This window comes from Schistocerca nitens, chromosome 1, assembly GCF_023898315.1.
Source record: "Schistocerca nitens isolate TAMUIC-IGC-003100 chromosome 1, iqSchNite1.1, whole genome shotgun sequence".
In the NCBI taxonomy this organism is placed as follows: domain Eukaryota; kingdom Metazoa; phylum Arthropoda; class Insecta; order Orthoptera; family Acrididae; genus Schistocerca; species Schistocerca nitens.
This window is the reverse complement of record NC_064614.1, coordinates 313,611,862-313,632,531: the sequence shown is the minus strand read 5'-3', so window position 1 is coordinate 313,632,531 and position 20,670 is coordinate 313,611,862. Positions and strand designations below refer to the sequence as shown.

General features: G+C 45.9%; 1 protein-coding gene across 2 annotated transcripts in view; it reads left to right on the top strand.

Annotated features, from left to right (window-relative positions):
• The window catches only part of LOC126235550 (discoidin domain-containing receptor 2-like), a 782,972-nt gene that overhangs the window by 706,510 nt on the left and 55,792 nt on the right, over window positions 1-20,670 (top strand). For both annotated transcript variants that reach the window (XM_049944278.1, XM_049944270.1), the window contains one exon: window positions 16,943-17,090. In XM_049944278.1, coding sequence (XP_049800235.1) covers window positions 16,943-17,090 — 148 coding nt within the window. The remainder of the gene's footprint in view (window positions 1-16,942; window positions 17,091-20,670) is intronic.

Here is a 20,670-nt window from a genome sequence, read left to right as displayed (position 1 = left end):
AAAATTAGTTTTGCATTATTTCAATTCCACGTGAATAAGTATCTAAACCTTACTGACCAATACATTTCTTTTCATATGAGTTACATCTTATGCTGCAGCAGGGAAACCAATGGAACCAGTGGAAAAATGCTCCTATCGGAGCACCACATATGCAAATATGTTGATATTTATTTGAAAGACTATGGAAAGTGGCATACCAGCTGCCATCATTCCACCTTCTCAGCACCTTTAAAAATTTCCCAAAAATGTACACATGCTTAGAGTGGATAATACAAGGGCAGTGGCCAAGAGAGAAAAGTAATGCGTACAGGAAGGTAGCAGGCAGTGTTTGTGTTGTGGAAAGAGCGAAGGAGACAATGACAGTGTGAGAGTGAGGTTCACAGTGGCAGTGGAACATAGTTGACAGTGATAGAACAGTGCTATGAAAAGAGTGGAGGAAACAGTGCCGGGGGAGGAGGTAAAGAGAAAGTGGAAGTGGCTGACAGCCAGTGATAATGAGAGACAGAGTAAACGCAATGACAATGAAGAAGAGAGAGATAGTGTCAGCTGGAAGAGACAGTAGCAGCGACAGCATCAGCAGCTGCAGTAGGAAGGAAGGGACGGAATAAGATTACCAGTAAGAGAGAGTGACAGGACTGTAGTAGTAGTGGGACAGAATGAAGGAGACTGTGGCTGTCACATAGGATACAGTGACAGTCACAAAAAGATGACAATAGGTTGGACTGAATGAGTGAGTGAGAAAAGAGCAACTGAAAGTGGAAGTAGTGGAACACAGCGAAGTGGCCCCACTCTCCATTGTTGCCAAATTTATTCAAAATGGCGGCGATGACCTCATCCAAAATGGCAGCCTGTAGACTTGGCAACAGCACATGACATCATCCAGGATGGCGGCCGTGAAGTCAGCTGATGACACAAGTACCATTATCCAAGATGGCGGCTTTTGGTGGGAAAGTGCCACTCCCCCCTCCCTCAGCAGGAAGTTTGAATTTTGGCGGGAAATTGAATTATGTGCTTCTATGGGTCATCTGGCAGTTCCCCCCCCCCCCCCCCCTTTCTCACTTTTTGCATGACGGCATGTCATTCTCTTGGAAAATGGGTGGGAAAATTTGAATTTTGGAGGGAATTTTGCTATAAGATCCTACTCCTGCAACTGAGTGTTACCTGCACTAGACTGCTCGCGATGTCATTCAATTTGAATACGCAGACAGTGGTAGTGCAGGAAGATTGTTCTGCATCATGTACGTCTGTTTAGAAATGCAGTGGAGCGCGGCTTTCCGTTTGTAGACAACAATGTCCGCCCATACAGGACCGCTGAGATGTTGGAAGCACTGGAGAGTGAAAATATTAAACGTATGGAGTGGTCTGCGTGCTCCCATCACCTAAACCCTGTGCAACATGCCTGTGATGCTCTTGGTAGACGTGTTTCTCAACGAACAATCCCTCCCCGAATAGAACAAGAATTAAAAAGACTTAAGAAAGGAGTGGGACAATATCCCCCAACTTCTCCTCAACAGTTTGGTAGCTACCATGAATAAAGATGCAAAATGCGTATTACTGACCGAAGAGGGCGTATTCCTTACTGAGAGTCTGATATAGACCTCCTTGTTGGGAGTCTGACTTGCGTCAAACACTATCTTTACTTGTCTCTGTTATCCTGCTTTCCCAAACTGTAAAATCTGTACTATTTTTGGTATAAATATACCACTCAAATTCTATTATGAATGTAACGAGTTTCATGTTGTTCACCATTGACTGTGATTATGCCTCTGTTCCTTAACAGTTTTGAAGCTGAGTTTCACGAAGTATTTATTTTGTAACTTATTTCGGAATGACATTTTCGTGACACTTGGTAATTGAGTTAGTACACCGTTTTCTCCTGATATTAAGGCAACATTCTTTTGTGTTAATCTTGGTTGCGCAAAATATTTCTATCGAGTCAAATTTGATGTTTCTCCATTGCTGTGACAATGTTACGACCCTTCGTGCTCATCTACACCTTCATCATTAGCACTGGTTAATCAGCTTACCATTTGACTGCGTTAATGACGCCTGTCAATGGGATCGAGTACGATGGTACCGAGCTTAACTGGAATGGCATCTCTTGCTTTCAGTTCCCCCAGTCTGCCGCCGGCAGTGCTACGAGGCGGTCACGCGCCAGAGCGCTGCGGGCGAGGCACGCACGGTTTGTTTGTGTTTACCTCGGCCGCTGTAAGTGCCGTTTCCCCTTCTAGACCACCATGGCGCACAATTATCGGAAGAAGACATTACGTTTCAACTTTTGTTCCGACTTCGCCCGACCCGAGGCCCTGGAGGTAGAACGATTTATACGCGATGAAGTTAAAATACCACCAACGGATCTAATTGGTATCCACTTGTCCATAGTTAGCAGTACCGTCTACGTCAAAATGATCAACGATGCGGCGTGCGACAAGGTGCTTCAAGAGGCAAAACGTGGACTGCGCTTCTGTCATTCCGACGGCAACGTCGGACCCGTTACCGTCGATCACGCAGGTCTCGGCACACGGACGATAAGGATCTTCGAACTGCCGTTCGAACTACCTGCAGACGTCGTCATCGAGGCGCTCCGTCCCTATGGCAAAGTTCTGGAACATGTTGCCGAACGATGGGTACGATTTCAAACCTATCCCGTTTTAAACGGTATTAGACAGGTCCGCATCGAGTTGCAGAAACACGTGTCTTCCTATCTACGTATCGGAGGCTGCCGTGCCATTATAATGTACGACGGCACACCTCGGACCTGTTCCGGTTGCGGGAAAGAAGGTCACCTACTGTCTGAATGCATTCAACGACGTGTCGCGCAGCTCCCGTTGTCGGAAGCGTCCGTCACACCCACGATGACCGCCCTACCGGTCACTTACGCAGCGGCTCTTGCCACGTCTACAGTTTCGTCCAGTTCGTCGCCCGGTCCTTCCGATCGGCACGTCCCACCGTCCCAGTCAACTACGGACGGTGCGGACGTCCCACCTGACAGCCTTGCCGCCGAACAGGCTCCCGCACCGGACGCTGAGGAGAACAGTACTTCTTCACAACACCTGTTTGACAATTTCATTGTACCCACCGACGCCTTCGAACCAGGTCGACGCTCCTCCTTGCCGTCGTCCGACACTGAGGAACACGTGTGCAAACAACACTCGCCACGTAGGCGCAAACGCCGTCGCCGTTCACCTACGGGCTCTCAAAGCGTCGCCAACCGCGACGACGAAGACGACACCCAACCAGCCGACATTTCCACGCAGAGGTCGGCGGACAACTTTCACAATGAACATGACGTTTCGCAGGACGGGACCACCATCGAGGTCGCCACGCACAAGGTAACGATCGGTGCGCAAGTTGAGACGCCTGTCTCCCCGCCGACAACTCCAGATCTCTCTCACCACGACGCCATTCCAATGGACATTGGAGAGACCCACGGCACAGGAGCATGGGCCGACGACGTTGAGGAAGATACGCCCCCTCCTCCGGATGAGTTGCCTCCGCCGGACAAGGCTGCCTGTTAACATCAAAAGCGAGGCATTGCAGCTGATGGAACGGGACTTCCTGTCGGTGCCCTCCTCTTACTTCCCTTGCTGATGGTAGATGCGCGTCCACCACCACTGAAACAAACGTACCGGTTTGCCACACTGAACATCAACATGGTCGGCACTGCACCCAAGCTGCAACTCCTATGTGACATGCTTCGGGCCTCTGACGTCGACGTCGCCCTTCTTCAGGAAGTACGCGTTGCCACCCTACCACCAGTCTACGGCTACGACTCATATACTTCCGCATGTGATCAATCAGGGCGTGGAGTGGCTTTCTACATACGCGAAGGAATCCCACTCAAGGACACGACAATCCTTCCCTGTGGAAGAGGCATGGCTGTTACCATCTTCGACACGCGCGTCATCAATATCTACGCTTCGTCTGGCTCCACGAACCGTCGGCAGCGGTCCACTTTCTTCGGACATGACGTGGCGCCCCTGTTTTCTGGTCGCTATGATCGCCTTATCATGGGAGGCGATTTCAACTGTGTCCTCTATCCGCAGGACCAAGTGCCTGGTTATTCGCCATGCCCGGCGCTGCTCACCTTAATCGAAGATTTTCATCTAGTGGACGTTTGGGAGAAAATTCATGGCAATACCCCCGGTTTTACCCATTATACAGCACATTCTGCGAGCAGACTTGACCGGTTTTATGTCTCTGCCCACCTTGGCAATGAAGTAGCCCAAGCTGAACGATGGCCCCTTGCATTTTCGGACCAATGCGCCGTCATTTGCTCCCTGGCTCTGCCACCTCAGTTAGTGTGGCGCAGCAGAGGTTACTGGAAGCTTAATACCTCCATCCTTAATGATCCACACTGCCGACAATGTATTGCCACTACATGGGCGTCTTGCGAAAGACGCCTTCCGCAGTACACATCCACGTTCCATTGGTGGCTCAAATGTGCCAAACCTGCGATCAGAAAGGCCTTCATACAATGTGGCAAGGAAGCAGCAGCATGGCATCGAGACACCACAAATTTTCACTACGCCGTCCTCCGTGAGCTCGATGCGCTCCCTCCATCACCTGACACCCATAGGGAACGACAACGTACTAAAGCTCGTCTCCACTCTCTTCAACGTGCACGACTGCATGGTGTCGTGGTGCGTTCCCGACGACAAGACCTCCTCCACGACGAAACCCCATCCACAATCCATGCCGCATCCGACCATAGTCGTCGACGTCGACTTTTTGTCCCCACCATCACGACCTCTGATGGTGTTCACCACACAACACAGGCGGCAGTGGTGTCTGAACATTATCGCCAATTTTGTGATGAACCGATGGCGACGCCCATTCCTGATGATCTCCGTCCTTCCCCTGATCGGACCCTCACCGTAGCGGAGTCAACGTCCATGACGTCTGCAATCACTGCAGAAGAGGTCGTAGATGCGATCAACAAAGGGGCCAAGAACAAATCACCCGGACCAGATGGTCTCCCAGTGGAGTTTTACCGGGCGTTCACCACGTTAATGCTTTCTCGCTGGGCGGAAATGATTCAGGAACTCTTTACTCCGTCCTTCCCAATTCTACCTGAATTCGTCACTGGCATTCTTCTACCTGTGCCTAAACAAAAGGGAGGGTCTCATGTCTCTGCATATCGCCCCCTTACACTACTGAATGCAGACTATAAAATCTATGCACGCCTCTTAGCAGCGCGCATACGCACCGTCTTACCTACGGTCCTTTCACCTGAACAGACTGCACGTGGTTGTGGGGCCACCTTACAAACAGCCCTAGGAGAATGCCGTGACCTCATTGCACTGGCGTCGGTTTGTCGCCTTCGTGCAGCACTGGTATCCGTCGATTTCACGAGTGCCTTTGATCGCGTTCGACACCCATTCCTCTTCATGGTGGCGACACGTATGGAGTTCCCAATGCTTTTTGTCGATGCCATTCGCCGGTTACTACTTCCCGCGGTCTCGATGGTACAAGTCAATGCGCGGCTTGTAGGACCGATTCCTATACGCCACTCTGTGCATCAAGGATGCCCTATGTCTACTTTACTATATGCCATTGCACTTGAGCCCCTCGTCACTGGACTTTAGACTGCAGGGCCTCACTTTGCGTGACTACACCTTTCACTGTAGGGCTTATGCAGACGATCTCCTCTTTCTCACCTGCTCCTCCACGGAATTCAAAGACGCCATCCAATGGATCCACCAGTATGGACGTCTTTATGGTAGCATTCTTAATGTCCGTAAATCGAATATGATGCACATTGGGCGCGGCATCCCGGCTATGGTGCCGACCCCACTCCCAGTCAGTGCCACCCTTCGTTACTTGGGTATCGAATTTACGAGCTCCACACACCGCGCAGTGGCCTGGCTTACCGGCGGCTTTTGCAGTCGATTCGGCACCATGTCCGCGGTCAAGTGCACCGTAACTTAAACCAACTCCAACGTGTGTCCTATGTCAACATGTTTGTCGCCCCTAAACTGGTACACGTCGCCCAGATCCTCCCAATGCCGTTACTCCTTGGCCGCCGCATCCAATCAGCCTTTGGATATTTCGTGTCAGCAGGGGCACTTTTCAAAGTCCACTACAACACTCTAACACTGCCTCCTGCAAAAGGTGGCCTCGGACTCGTCAACGTGCGAGCACGATCTTCTGCACTCTTTGTCCACACGCTTTTGCGGCATTGGCAGGGGCCGGTCCCGTCCGTAACACGCAGTCTCTTAGATATCCTCCGACCAGCTTCTCTCCATCCACCGATCAATGTGGCACCTATTTCTCCGTTATTGTACCACGTCGCCAATTGTTTCATAGAACTCGGCTACGTTCGGGCCGATCTTCCATCACCCGTCCTCCCTGTACAAAAGATTATTATCGTTTGTTTATGCTGTCCAATCCTTGCGACCCCATGGTGCTACAGCATCCTGACATTAACTGGCGCACGGTCTGGGGGTGTGTGCATGCACCCTTTTTACCGTCGTCTGTCTCTGCACTCTGGTATGTTTTAGTCTATGGAAAATTCCCGACTAATAGTCGACTTTATCACATAGGACTGGCCACCTCCCCACTCTGCCTTGACTATCAGCTCGAAGACACCGATGAGCACCGTCTTACGTGCCCCCTGAAACAAAACGTATGGCTCCTCATCCAACGAATCGTGGGCTTTTACCTCCGTGCCCCGCTAACGACGGTAACCCCGGATTTCCTGTTGTTGCCCCAGACATTTCACTACGCTCTTGCTAAGCACCATACCCTAATCTGGTTTGGAGGACAGGCTTTAGTATACCTCTTTCAGAGTGGTCCGCATACAGTCCTTGACTTCTGGTACAAAGTTGCGACCGCGCATAGCACCCTCACCCGAAAACCATCTTACCGACAAACTTTTGCCGGTTATCTCCGCAGCGTCTTCCTTGACCCCCCTCAAAGTTGGGGTGTACCATGCCTACCTGTCACATGATGCAACACCCTTATCCACGTTCTCATGCATCGACCAAAAACAAAAACAAACTTAAAAAATGGGAAGAAGACAGAATGTTATATTTTGTTGTATTTAATGTTCTTTTTAATATTTTTTTGTTTAACTGTCATTTGTATATGTTTAAATAGTACCTTGAAGAAATCTTGCATAGTGAATATATATGTACTTTTAGTTTGTTCAATACAAATTATTAAAATAAAAAAAATAAAAAATGGTCAGCGTGACGGAATGTCAATCCTAAGGTCCCGGGTTCGATTCCCGGCTGGGTCGGAGATTTTCTCCGCTCAGGGACTGGGTGTTGTATTGACGTAATCATCATCATTTCATCCCCATCGACGCGCAGGTCGCCGAAATGGCGTCAACTCGAAAGACCTGCACCAGGCGAACGGTCTCCCCGACGGGAGGCACTAGCCACACATTTCATTTTTTTCAGTTCCCCTTCTTAGAAAAACTGCGGAGTAGTTTAGATGTACCACCGCAGCTTCAGTTACAAACTGCGATGCTATGAAAAAACGTCTCATACAGGCTTGTGAACTATATACAAAATTTGCCTTGATATTTGATACAGAAGCGTATTACCCCGACATCATTGTTCGTTTTGATGTTCGTGTGAAGCCTAGATTGAAAAGCTAACTTGATTAAAATATGATTGCCAATGTGTTGTGTATTCATAATGTTCATAGATTAAATTCTTGTTAACATTTTTGAGCATACAGTACACTAAACAGCATTCGTATTGTGAATGAAATAGTTGTGGTTATGTGCTTTTATTACTTTCCATATTTCTCCACATTATATAGTACATAGAATCCATACCATTCTGCAGAACTTTTTCACAATTCATAGACGAAATGAGGACAAATGAACTCTTCGTGAGCGGGTAAAACATATTTGCACATGTCTCACTCTACCGTCCAAAGCCTCGTCCCGTCTTTGCGTGACACTTTCATACCCAACAAATTATCATCATTCTTGACACCTTGTAATGTTTGTCTGCCCTTATGAATTTAAGACCCTTACTGCCCCTTAAATGGGAAAATGAACTATTTCACGTCAGTTTATTTTCAATAGATTTTCATTTTCACTACTTGTAGCCCTCTGATTTACGCCGTATATTCACACTGACTTTTAAATTTCTTTTTGTAGCACCACATTTAAAACGCACCCAGTGTCTTCATTGTCTGTTCTCGATCCAAGCAATATGACATCGGTGCAGTACTATGCTGCAAAATCTGGAAACTTGTACCCCGATACCACACTGACAGAAAAACTTTCTACATTAAAAACAAATTGGTATAGAGTACCGAAATTTCTGGATTACATTGTCTGTATATCACGTTTAAGTGATTAACCTTGCAAGTTCACAGGATAACGTAAGAGCGAAATAAGCCATTGAAAGTGCTGGTACACTAGTAACCAATGTACGCAGAGGAATGTTGAATGTAAGCGTGCACACGTGCTTACATTGGTTGCACAGGTGCAGGATGTCAGTTTGTGGAATGGAATCCCATGCCTGTGGCATCTAGTCGGACAGTAAAGGGACGGGTGATGCTGTTACTGGATGGCGCTGGAGTCGTAGTCCGATAATTTCCCCTATGTGCTCGATTGGAGACAGATCTAGTGATCGAGCAGGCCAAGGCCACAAGCTGACTCTCTGTAGAGGATGTTAGGTTACAACAGCGGTTTGTATGCGAGTGTTATCTTATTGGAAAACAATCCCTGGACTGCGATATGTATGTGAGCGTTATCTTGTTGGAAACCTTCCCCTGAGCTGCTGTTCATGAATGGCTGCACAATAGCCAGATTGATGAAATGTTACAGTCAGGGCGCATCTGATAACCACGAGAGAGCTCCCATTGCCATAAAAAATTGCGCCCTAGGCGACAAGTCCAGGTGTGGGTCCAGTGTGTCTAGCACACAGATAGGTTGGTTGCAGGCCCTCAGCTGGCCCCCTTCTAAACAACACACGAACATCAGTGACAACGAGACAGAACCAGCTTCCCCCAGGAAACACAAGATCCATCCCTCCTGCCCTCCAATGAGCACTCGTTTGACCCTACTGATGTCGAAAAAGGCGGTGATTTGGGATCAGTGGATTGCACGCTGCAAGACGTCTGGCTTGTAGCTGTCATTGAAGTAACCGATTCGTAACAGTTCGTTGTGTCACTGCCATGCTAACTGCCACTCAAACTATTGCTGCAGATGCAGTACGATGCACCAGGGCCATGGTCTTCCTGTCGTTAGTCTTCTTGCGACCCAACAGTCTCGTGACAACCGCTGCCAGCAGTCATGTACAGTGTCTACATTTTGGCTTCCTGCGGTATCGCAGAAGGAATATCCAGTTCCTCGTTGCCCTATTACACGACCTCGTTGATTCAGTGTTGTGGTGATAATGGCGTCTTTGTCACCTTAAAGGCATTTTTGGCTAACATCAACTCCAAAGTAACTAACGCTCACGACTGTTATAGCGCGTATTTAAAGCGAACACGATTTGTATCCTCATTGTAGTGCTCCTGGCACCACTCTTATGCGATTATTTAGACATCATCTTTCAGATGTAGAAACACTTCTACTTTCTTTTATGTCACACATCTCCTTCTTGGTGTTGCAGTGTCAGGAAGTCATCCGTTGTAAGTGAACATTGTTTCATTTACAGTAATCCGCGACCAAATTAAAAATTGTCTTTAGTATCTGACGATGCAAAATAATGAGCCATAAGACGGAAATGAATGTTACAACGGCTCTGTATGTTTAAGGCAATGTTTCGATCATAATTAATCATTAAGGGAATGGTCGGGGAAAGTAACAACTATCGTCATCTTTACTATCTCACTCAGCATTGTTGTAGTCATAGTGATCATCATCATAGAGAAATAGAATTAATCTTACACTGGCTGAAAAGAAAAAAAAAAAAAGAAAAGTAAGCACAGTGAAGGGAGCAGGAAACAAAATTAAATCTCATACGTTAAGAGTGTTGGTTGAGCGATTAACACACCCAATAAAATTTACAAAAAATTGGGCTGTCTGAGTCCATTTCTCAATAAGACCTTTCAGCCCCTCTGGACTGGATGCATACACTGATTGAGTTGGAAAGGGTGTCATAAAGCCTTAGCATCGTCTCCTGAGTTAAGGTGGCCACAGTTGTTGTAACTGGTCCTTTATATCCCGAATAGTGGCACTTGGATTAAATTGGAATCCCAGCTGGTCCTACTCACGTTCTGTCGGTAAGAGATCTCGGGATCTTACTGGCCACAGGACTAGCACAACATGGCGCAGTCACTTCATAGAGATAAGTGCCGTGTGTGGACGAGCACTATCCTGTTGGAAAACGGCACTGCGATACTGTCACGAGAGACGTAGGTGGGAAATGGCAGAACGATACTGTCGCATAAGAGGTGGGATGAGGAGGCAGGATATTCTTGACGTGCCGTTCGTCAGAGTTCCCGCAGTTACTACCAGCCGTAACCATTTACACACCTGATAGCTTCCCGGCCGGCTGGAGTGGCCGTGCGGTTCTAGGCGCTACAGTCTGGAGCCGAGCGACCGCTACGGTCGCAGGTTCAAATCCTGCTTTGGGCATGGATGTGTGTGATGTCCTTAGGTTAGTTAGGTTTAATTAGTTCTAAGTTCTAGGCGACTGATGACCTCAGAAGTTAAGTCGCATAGTGCTCAGAGCCATGCAGCTCCGTGGCGCTGGGAGTAACATCGTCATCCCTCTCAAAAGCAATGGCGCTTTGGGACCTCTCCCCATGTTGTCGCCGTACTCGCTGACGATGAATGTCCGCGGTAGTGCAGAATTACGATTTTACGTCGAACACTGTGCGACGCTATTTCTTACAAGTCCCGACTTTCCAATTACGACACAACTCTAAACGTATCCATATGCATTGTGTTGACGGCAATCTATGAATGGGCGGTAATTCCATAGTCCGGCTGCTGCAAGTCACGGAGCTATGATGCGGAACGACACAGAAAGTAATGTGAAGATGGTATCTGTTCTTTCGGACATGTCAGAAAGAACAGATACCATAGGTGACCATGCAGCTCTCTTAGAATGAAATGATAACGAAATCAGGACCCTAAGCTGTCGACAGGCGTTGATATACTTCAACGGGGACAGTTGAAAATGTGTGCCCCGACCAAAACTCGAACCCAGGATCTCCTGCTTGCATGACAGACGCTCTATCCATCTGAGTCACCGAGGGCACAGAGGATAAAGCGACTGCAGGGATTTATCTCTTGCACGCTCCCATGAGACCCACATTCCCAACTTAATGTCCATTCACTACATTCGTAATGCGTTGAAAAGTTCTTGACAGATTTACTTCACATTTTTACGTGATATTCCAATCAACGTTCGGATGGGCAAAGGCTCCACATTACAGCACATAAGTATGCATTTACTGTATGAAGCAGAAACGTTAATGACAAAAATCTCTCTAAGCTTTCCACTGATTTAGATTAAATGTTCCGATGCTCTAACAATCATTAGGAACATCACGAGCTATGTAATTTATTCATACATAATATGTATAATCACTACAAGAAGGCAGTACATAACTGACAACACACACGTGAGCAGTCTGTTTTTCAAAACTATAATATACAGGGTTTCCATTACAACCGCCTGTGAGAAAGTAAATGCTGAGATTCGATAATGTATGGTTTCATTTTCTTTTCCGAAGTCAGTTGTAACTACGATAGCAGCACCTTTAAATTAATAGACAAAATGTTTCTCCGATTATATTCCTTCTCCTTGTAAACAGTTTTAAACAGAAGTTGGTACACAACAATGTGGCATTTTGTTTCATCCAAATGGAAAATGGAAATGAGCGTACGGCATTGTCGGCCGGGAGTCCCCCATTCGGGAAGTTCGGCCGCCGAGAGCAAGTACTTATTGCACTCGACTTGCGCGTCGCAGCTGGGTATGAAATGATGAGAACGACACGACACCCAGTCCCTGAGCGGAAAAATTCTCCTGCCCAAGCTGGGAATGGAACCCGGGCCCCTTTGCGTGGCATTCCACCGCGCTAAGCACTCAGCTAACGGGAGAGGATTGTTTTATCCCAATTATTGTCGCAGGAACTATTTTCCTCACAGATCCAGCAACAGGAGATGTCTCATATACCGTACACTAGTCTACTAATGATCCTAACTGATTTACGCATTCAGTTTAAGAGACTCCAGTTCCCACCAAGGTCTCGTTGGCAACGAAAATGAACGAGGTTCAAGGTCCGAGAAAGGAGGGGAAAAATAGACGAAGAGGGTGGGGCGAACAACATAGAAAGTGCGATGGAGTAGTAGACAGACAAAGAGAGGAGGGGGAGAAGAGATGGACAAAGAGAGTGTGAGAGAAAGTGATAGACAGAGATACTTGCATCGGGGGTGGGTGGGGGGGGGGGGGGGGGAGATTAGAACGTATATCCAATTTTCAAACATTTTTAGCAATTGCAAAGCATTTCCGGGCTCGCTAGTCATTTATACACCCGTCGATGGTGCATACTTTTAGGACGTTACATTGACACCCGACCATTTTTTTGTTGCGTGCTTCGCTTATTTGACAGGCAGTGTACATGCTGCTGTCGCGCTTTGTATGTTATCCCCAATATTTTACGCCATTCTAATTTTCACCTCCTCTACTGTTGCTGTATGCTGCTTTCATTTGATAGATTCCGTTTTTATCTCACACAGTGGACACCATAAGAGCTTCTTTGTTGACCTCTGTAGGTGCAATCAGTGTATATACGTAATATTACGACTGCCTTGTCAAACTTCAGAAGCTAGTAACAGTCGCTATATTATATGCTGCATTGACAGGTAATTAACGTTTTATACTTGCGCGACTCCTGCCTTCAATTACTTCTGCATGAATTTTACCCCTTCTTTTCACTAGGAAAGTGATAAAATGATTTCGTAGTACATGACGAAGAAATGGGCTATAAGGACAATGAAGATCAGTATCTTAAAGATTTTTGATGACGTTGTATGAATAGTTAATTGATCGAAAGAGTTCAAATACACTGGATGGATATTCAAGGATATCCAGCGAAATTTTTATCATGTCTTCGTTTCATGTGTTAATTCTTTCATTGTTCAAATGGCTCTGAGCACTATGGGACTCAACTTCACAGGTCATTAGTCCCCTAGAACTTAGAACTACTTAAACCTGACTAACCTAAGGACATCACACACATCCATGCCCGAGGCAGGATTCGAACCTGCGACCGTAGCGGTCTCGCGGTTCCAGACTGCAGCGCCTAGAACCGCACGGCCACTTCGGCCGGCTCTTTCATTGTTCTAGTCACTATTTGGCCCTTCTGGTTTTTCCACTCTCCTGCTTTTTCGATGCCAAGTTAACTTTGCTATAATAGGGGATGAATCTTTCCATGCTTTCTTTTAGTGATGGCTCACCGAACATTTCAATTTTAGCTTATTTTGTAGGCAGAAATTTACATCGTACTCCGTCCATATAACTTTACCATTTTTCTATGGAGACGTTTCCGTTAAACGCTTCGTCAGAGACAAAATTTGATAGCAGTAGATTGTTTCTTTGAAGAAAGTGATGCCTCCCGTTCCGATTCATGTCTGCATGTAGCTTCGGTCATCTAATGTAATCTTACTTCGTCTCCAGAAGTTGTTCAGTTTATCTACCATTGCGTCATTCACAGTTGTTACATTGAAATCTTACAGTAAAGATTCTCCTTTTATTGTTTGAGGCTACTTTGGTCTTGATATTGGTTATTGTAGTAACCACAACCAACAGCGGGAACACCTTGGGCCGCGGATCGGAGCCGCCAGGCGGGGAAGCCGCCGGCGGTGGAGCACGCACCACCGGGTAAACACAGGACCACTCGGACGACAGACCAACGGCAACTGACAACAACCGACCACGACCGACTATGAGCGACACAACAAGGAAGAGATAAACAACGGAGGCTTGTGGAAACCACAACACCAAACACCAAACGTAAATCCACTCTGAACCAGAGCCAGGCAAATGTCAACAACGAGCAACGACCAGAACGTAGTAGCGCCGAGATAGAAACGAAATCCAGAGCGAGTACCAGACTGGCTGGACTAGTTTTTTTTTCTTTATTGATTTTCAATTCCCCCCGAATGGGGCGGGCTGGCAGCAGTTTAGTACGCCGATCTACAGCCTAAAGACTTTTTTTTTAAAAAGTAAGAAGAATGAAACAAGGAAAAAAACAGGCGATAAAACTGGACTAGGGCAGAGCGGGTCCCTATATACAAAACCGGAGGCGGAGCCCTCTGTGGGCTGACCACGTCCATTTGTTCTGCCGCGTGTTCGACTTCCGCGGCGGAAGGTACTAGAGTTATCCCTTCTATTCCACTCGAAAGATCTTTCAAGTTTACATTTCTCTCGGTCATTGGCCTTTGTTCCTCGTCCCAAACTGATAATTAAGTAACAGCGATGTGTATTAATGTGTGGTCTGATGTATCATTTTTATTAGCGCAATTATTTATTTCTTTATCAAAATCATTTACGATCGTTTAGCAAAAAGGAAAAAAAAAAAGAAAAGCAACTCATAAACTGCAGGTTTAGAACATTTTCTGGGCTCCAAACCTCTCGGTGTCTACGCTACAGTAAATGTTACGGCATTGGTGGCTCAGACATTCCCGTAGGGTCGTTCATCCGCCTCACTGGAAAAGCTTTCCTGTACTTCGAGAACAGTGTGTGGTTAGTCTCAACTGGCAATTTTTGAGAAGCTGCTTGTTGCTCTTGATAACTACATTCCACTGGCCGCAGTCTCATACACTATCTTATCAGGTATTCGGACACACCTAGGTAATGCGGAATTAACCAGTAGATGTCATCAGAGACGGACCCACAATGTACAAAGATGTGGGAAATGTCTTTATCAGTGGAGAAGGGGTGACAGCAAAATGGTTAAGTCAGTAGAGCTCAGTGACCTCGAATGTGGTCTAGTCATTGGATGTCATCTGAGTAACAAAGCCACCAGGGACATTTTAACACTCCTAAAGCTGACCAAGTCGTCTGTTGATGTGATTGTGCAGGGGAAACGCGAAGTAACAACTGTGGTTAAACAAGAACAGGATGACCTCATCTACTAATGGACAGGGACCGTCACGATGGGTAGTAAAAAACGAACGAAATCAGCAGAAGGAATCACCTGTGAGTTCCAGAGTGCTACCAGCAGCTGAGTTAGTACGGGGGCCTTGCGTACGGAAATAAAAAGAATGGTACCCACTTGTCGAGCAGCTCTTTCTAAGTTACACATTTCTGTACTCGGTGCTGAGAAACGCTTTAGGCGTAGTAAAGAGTGACGCCACGAGACAGTGGATCAGTGGAAACGGATGATTCCGAGTAATGAATCACCCTGTATCTTGTGACAATGGGATGAAATGGGTTTGGATATGGCGACTCGCTGCAGAATGTTACCTGTCAACAGTAAAGTTCGGAGGAGGCGTTGTTACAGTATGGAGACTTTTTCGTGGTTAAGAAATTGCTAAATTTTACAGTATTGTGTATGGAGTACAGCAGAGGAACAGTTGTAAGACGCTGTTTGAATCATCATGACAATGTGCACTGCCATAAAGTAACATTTGAGAGAGAATTATTTGTGGACAATAAATATAGATACGTGATTAATACATATGTCACTGATTCTCGCTTGCTGTTTTCCATTGCTTCTTCTCTGTCTACATATTCTAGATACGTCCACCTGCTTAACCGGTTGGTAAGGCGCTTGCCCTCCACGCTGCGGGCCCGGGTTCGACTTCCGGCAGGGTTGGAGATTTTCTCCCCTCTTGGACTGAGTGTTGTGGTGTCATCATCATCATTTCACCATCATCGGCCGCAAGTCGCCCAATATGGCTCCGACTGAAATAAGACTTGCGCACTTGGCGACCGAACTTCCGCGAATCGGGACCTCCCGGCCAACAATGCCATAAGATCATTTCATCACACTGTAGATACCTAATTTACATTGCTTCATCTACCTCCTGATCCCCTTTCGTGATGGTCTCTTCTTCTTCATCCAGATGGTATCCACTGCCATACTCGTTCCGGCCGGATTGTACTACCCATCTTTTCAAGATCTCAATATCAAAGAGCCGTTTTTGAATGAACTGTGTCAATTATAGCTTTCACTACTTCCATTTTCCTCCGTATTTTCTCATTTCTTATGTGATCCAATGTTAATACTCCGCTGCTTCTCCTCCAGTGATTCATTTCCAATGAAAAAGTCTCCGTTTATTTATTTTGTTAGTTTCCCAGGTTTGTGGTCAGAAAATTCGTGAAATGGACTGGCCTGCCCAGAGTCGCAAACTGACCCACTAAATTACCTTTGCAGTTGGTTAGAACGCCGACGTCAGTCAAGATCCCAGCAGCCAACATCACTACCTTCTCTAGTTTCGACTCTTGAGGAAGAATGGGCTCATATTCCTCCAAAGACAGACACCTCGTTGAAAGTTTCCGTAGTACATTTCAAACCGTCGAAGGGCGAAGAGTGGACACAACCCACACTGATCTCAAAGAATAGGTGACCGGATATTTTTTTATCGGATAATGTGCATCTCCTCACTTTCGCTGTCGGTCCTGGGTGCCCTCTACACCGTCGCGGCTCTGCTGGCGATATGGTAGGGGAAGGACGCGACCTCAATCCGAGTTGTGGTCCTTAGTTATTGTGCCAACACCGCTGCATCATCGGAGTCCCTGGTCCCGTTGTGACGGTACAGGCGCTGACCACCACGACTGGGGTCCCCAGCCGCTTCACCAGCGGTGCCGCACGTGTTGCGCACGCCCGAACTCGTCAGCGGGAGGGAGTGGAAGTACATGATCGAGCCCAGTGAAAGACAATAAGTCAGACTCCGAAATATTGTAAAACATGGACGACAACACCCGGATGAATACCCCAGAAAATTTAAAAAGTATCATACGCTGGGAGAGTCTAAAATCACTACTCAGTACGCTGTTGTTGTCCACAGGAACTGCAAATGCGCGTCAACGTTGCGGCCAACGGGAGGGTGTACGGGCAGCTGTCCCTGGACGACCCCGAGCCGCCGGCGCCGACGCACTACCAGCAGCCGCTGTACGGCCAGCCGTTGCCGCTCAACGGCGCGCCCTATAACACGGGTGCGTACCTGCTCCGCCTACATCCTTGTCTTGCAACAGTGTGTGCTCATTCTACTTCCCAATCTACAACCTGTAGAAGGTGGCACATTAATAACGAATAGGGCTTGGAATGTGTATTACTGGGATCAGAAGGAGAAGACAAGTCTTTATAAATAAGTGACTCTAAACACTTTAAACACGTTCGAAACATGCTGCTATTGGCGTGCCTCACTTCCACTATTTTAAAATATCTGATACAAATACATTGTATCCATTTAAGTAAGAATTTATCAGCTTCACTTCCTACTGTTTCAGCAATCTTTTTAAGTCAAGCATTAGTAACCTGCTGTCATGAGCTTCCAACTCCACTGGACCAGGACTAAAGAAACGGTGTTGACATCCAGTGAGCGAGGATCAACTAGCAAGACTCTCGATACATTACCCTTCAGCTATAGTAAACAACCTTTGTAGTGCCGCAGTTTACTAGCATCCCACCAGGTATGAGCTAAAAGGGACTTTTAATAACAAAAGCTCTTATGGTGATGCTTACAGTCAGCTTCTTCTTTCGGTAATGTCTTCTAAGTCAGGATAACGCAGCATATTCTACTAACTCGATGTATATTTGATCCTGTTGGGCACCTAAAACGTTGTATTAGCACAATCTGAACGGGGTTTAGCACTCATATGCCGTACACCACATCTGAGCTCTCTGTTGTAACCTTTGCGATAGTCTTAATTAATTATCTATCAAGAGAAATCGAACGCAAGCTCTTTGCAGATAATATGAGGTATGTTTAGTAAGTTCTGCAACACGTAATTCCCTGAAAGCAGTTTCGTTTTATGCAAGTTTCCAGTACACCATATTATTCTCCACTCTTTTGTCTACATAACATAGTCACCTTTCTGTCCGACGGCCTTACGCTACTTCACTGGGAGGGTCCGTATGCCCGGATGGTACCAATATACTAGTCGAAGTCGGAGCCAACGTCTTGCTGCATCCACAACCATCATCCACGTACTGCTTCCCGCGAAATGCACCCTTCATTGGACCAAACCGATGCAAGATGGAAGTTGCGAGATCCGGGCTGTGGGCTGTAGAATGGATGAGGAAGGACAGTCGAAAGAATTTTTTGATCTCCTCTCGAGTGCGTAGACTTTTTGACGCTTTTCATTGTCACGGAAGAGAAGTTCGTATGCATTTTTATGGCGACGAGCATGCACAAGAGCCGTTTCTTCAATTTCCTGGTTGTAGCATGTGACTGAAAAATTGTCACGGTGATTTCTCCGTTGGCAAAAGATTCAGGACTAGTTTCCCATTCGGATCTGCGGGAGAAGACTGCCAATGGACAAGTGTCCACGAGAAAAAGACTGAATAACAGATGATTCGACAACTTTTTACGAGTCGGGGCATGGGTTGTCAGAAGTTTGAACACGATATGGAAGTTCAAAAATCTGAAAAGCTAAATGTTAAGGCCCAATCTGCATATAGTGGGTGTAATTAAAATGAAATTGAAGGAAGACAAAGATTTCTGGTCAGATGAATATGAGGTAATATCAACAGCAGCAAAAAACTGTATAACAGGAGCAGGATTCTTTATGACTAGGAACGCAGGGCAGATATTGTGTGATTGTGAACAGTTCACTAACAGGGTCTTTCTCATCAGAATCGACAACAAACCAACATCGACAGTGGAATTTTAGGTAAACGTGCCTACGTCGCAAGTTGAAGATGAAGAGAAAGAGAAAGTATATGAGGGTGTTGAACGGATAATTCAGTACGTAAAAGGAGATGAACATCTAATAGTCACGAGGAACTGGAATGAGGTTGTATAAGGAGGAGAAGAAGAAAGGGTAACGGAAGAGTACGTGTTTGGTATTAGGAATAGGAGACGAGAATGACTAACTGTGTTTCGCAATAAATTTCAGGTGGTAATAGCGAATACTCTGTTGAATAATCGCAAGAAGAGGAGGTATATTTGTAAAAGGCCTGGCTATACAATAAGTTTTCAGTTAGATTACGTAATTGTCAGGCAGAGATTCCGAAATCAGTGATAAAGAATAGGCTGATGTTTAAGAAACTAGTCAGGAAGAATCAATGCGCAAAGAAGTATTACGCGGGAATATTACGGAATGAAGAGTTGCACTTGAAGATCTTTGAAGCGGTAGATACGGTGATAAGGAATATCTCAGTAGGCAGTCGATCTGAAGAGGAATGGACATCTGAGAAAAGTGCAGTCACAGAAGTTGAAAAGAAAACAGTCGGTACAAAGAAGATAACTGCGAAAAAACCGTGGATAACAGAAGAAATACTTCAGTTGATAGACGAAAGAAGGAATTTCAAAAATGTTCAAAGAAATTCCCGAATACTTTCTAAGACACTTAGGAATGAAACAGATAGGAAGTGCAGAAAAGCTAATACAGAATGGCTGCGTGAGAAACTTGAAGAAATCGAAAAAGAAGTGACTATCGGAAGGACGGACTCAGCATATAGAAAGGTCAAAGCAACATTTAGCGGAATTAAAAGCAAGAGCGATGACATTAATGATGTAACGTGAGTTCCACTGTTAAATGCAGAAGGCAGAGTGGATCGATGGAAGAAGTACATTGATGGCCTCTATGAGGAAGAAGACTTGTCTGATGATTTTATAAAAGAAGAAAAAGGAGCCGATATGGAAGAGAGAGGGGATCTAGTACTAGTATCAGAATTTAAAAGAGCTTTGGAAGATTAAAGACCAAACAAGGCGGAAGGGATCGATAACATTCCATCAAAATAGCAATAGAACAACTATTCACGTTGGTATGTAGAAAGTATGATTCTGCCGATATACTAGCGGACTTTCAAAAAAATATCATCCACACAATTTCAGAGGTTGCGGGAGTCGACGAGGGCGAGAATAATCGTACTATCAACTTAACAGCTCTTGTATCCAAGTTTCTGGCAAGAATAATAAATAAAAGAATGGGAAAGGAAAGTAGAGGATCTGTTAGATGAAGGTCAGTTTGGCTGTAGGAAAGGTAAAGACATTACAGAAACAGTTCTGACGTTGCGGTTGATAATAGAAGCAACTCTAAAGAAAAATAAAGACACGTTCATAGGATTTGTCGACCTGGAAAAAGCGTTCCACAATTCTAAATGATGCATTGTGTTTGAAATTCTGAGGTAAATAGTGGTAAGTTATAGGGAGAGACGCGCAATATACATGTGAAAAAGCCAAGAGGGAACAATAAGAGATGAAGACCAAGAACGAAGTTCTCGTATTAAAAAGGTAGTAAGATAAGGACGCAGTATTTCGCCCCTAATGTTCAATCTACGGGTGCCAATTATTAAACTGTATGAAATAAAATTGTCATAACTTCTGAACGGTTTGCATCAGGGAATAACGGGAATTAGTATGCGCATGAGCTCGACCCCATCGAAGCAGGAGAGTATTTGATGTCCTGGAGCAGCGCTTTGGGAACCGCGTTCTAGTTCTGGGGTACCCACAGTCCACTGGCATGAGCCTTCATTGGAAACCATATTCTCCGGATCTGAACACAGTCAACTCCTTTTTGTGGGGCTATAATTAGAGACAAGGTGTACAGCAATAGTCCCAAAACCACT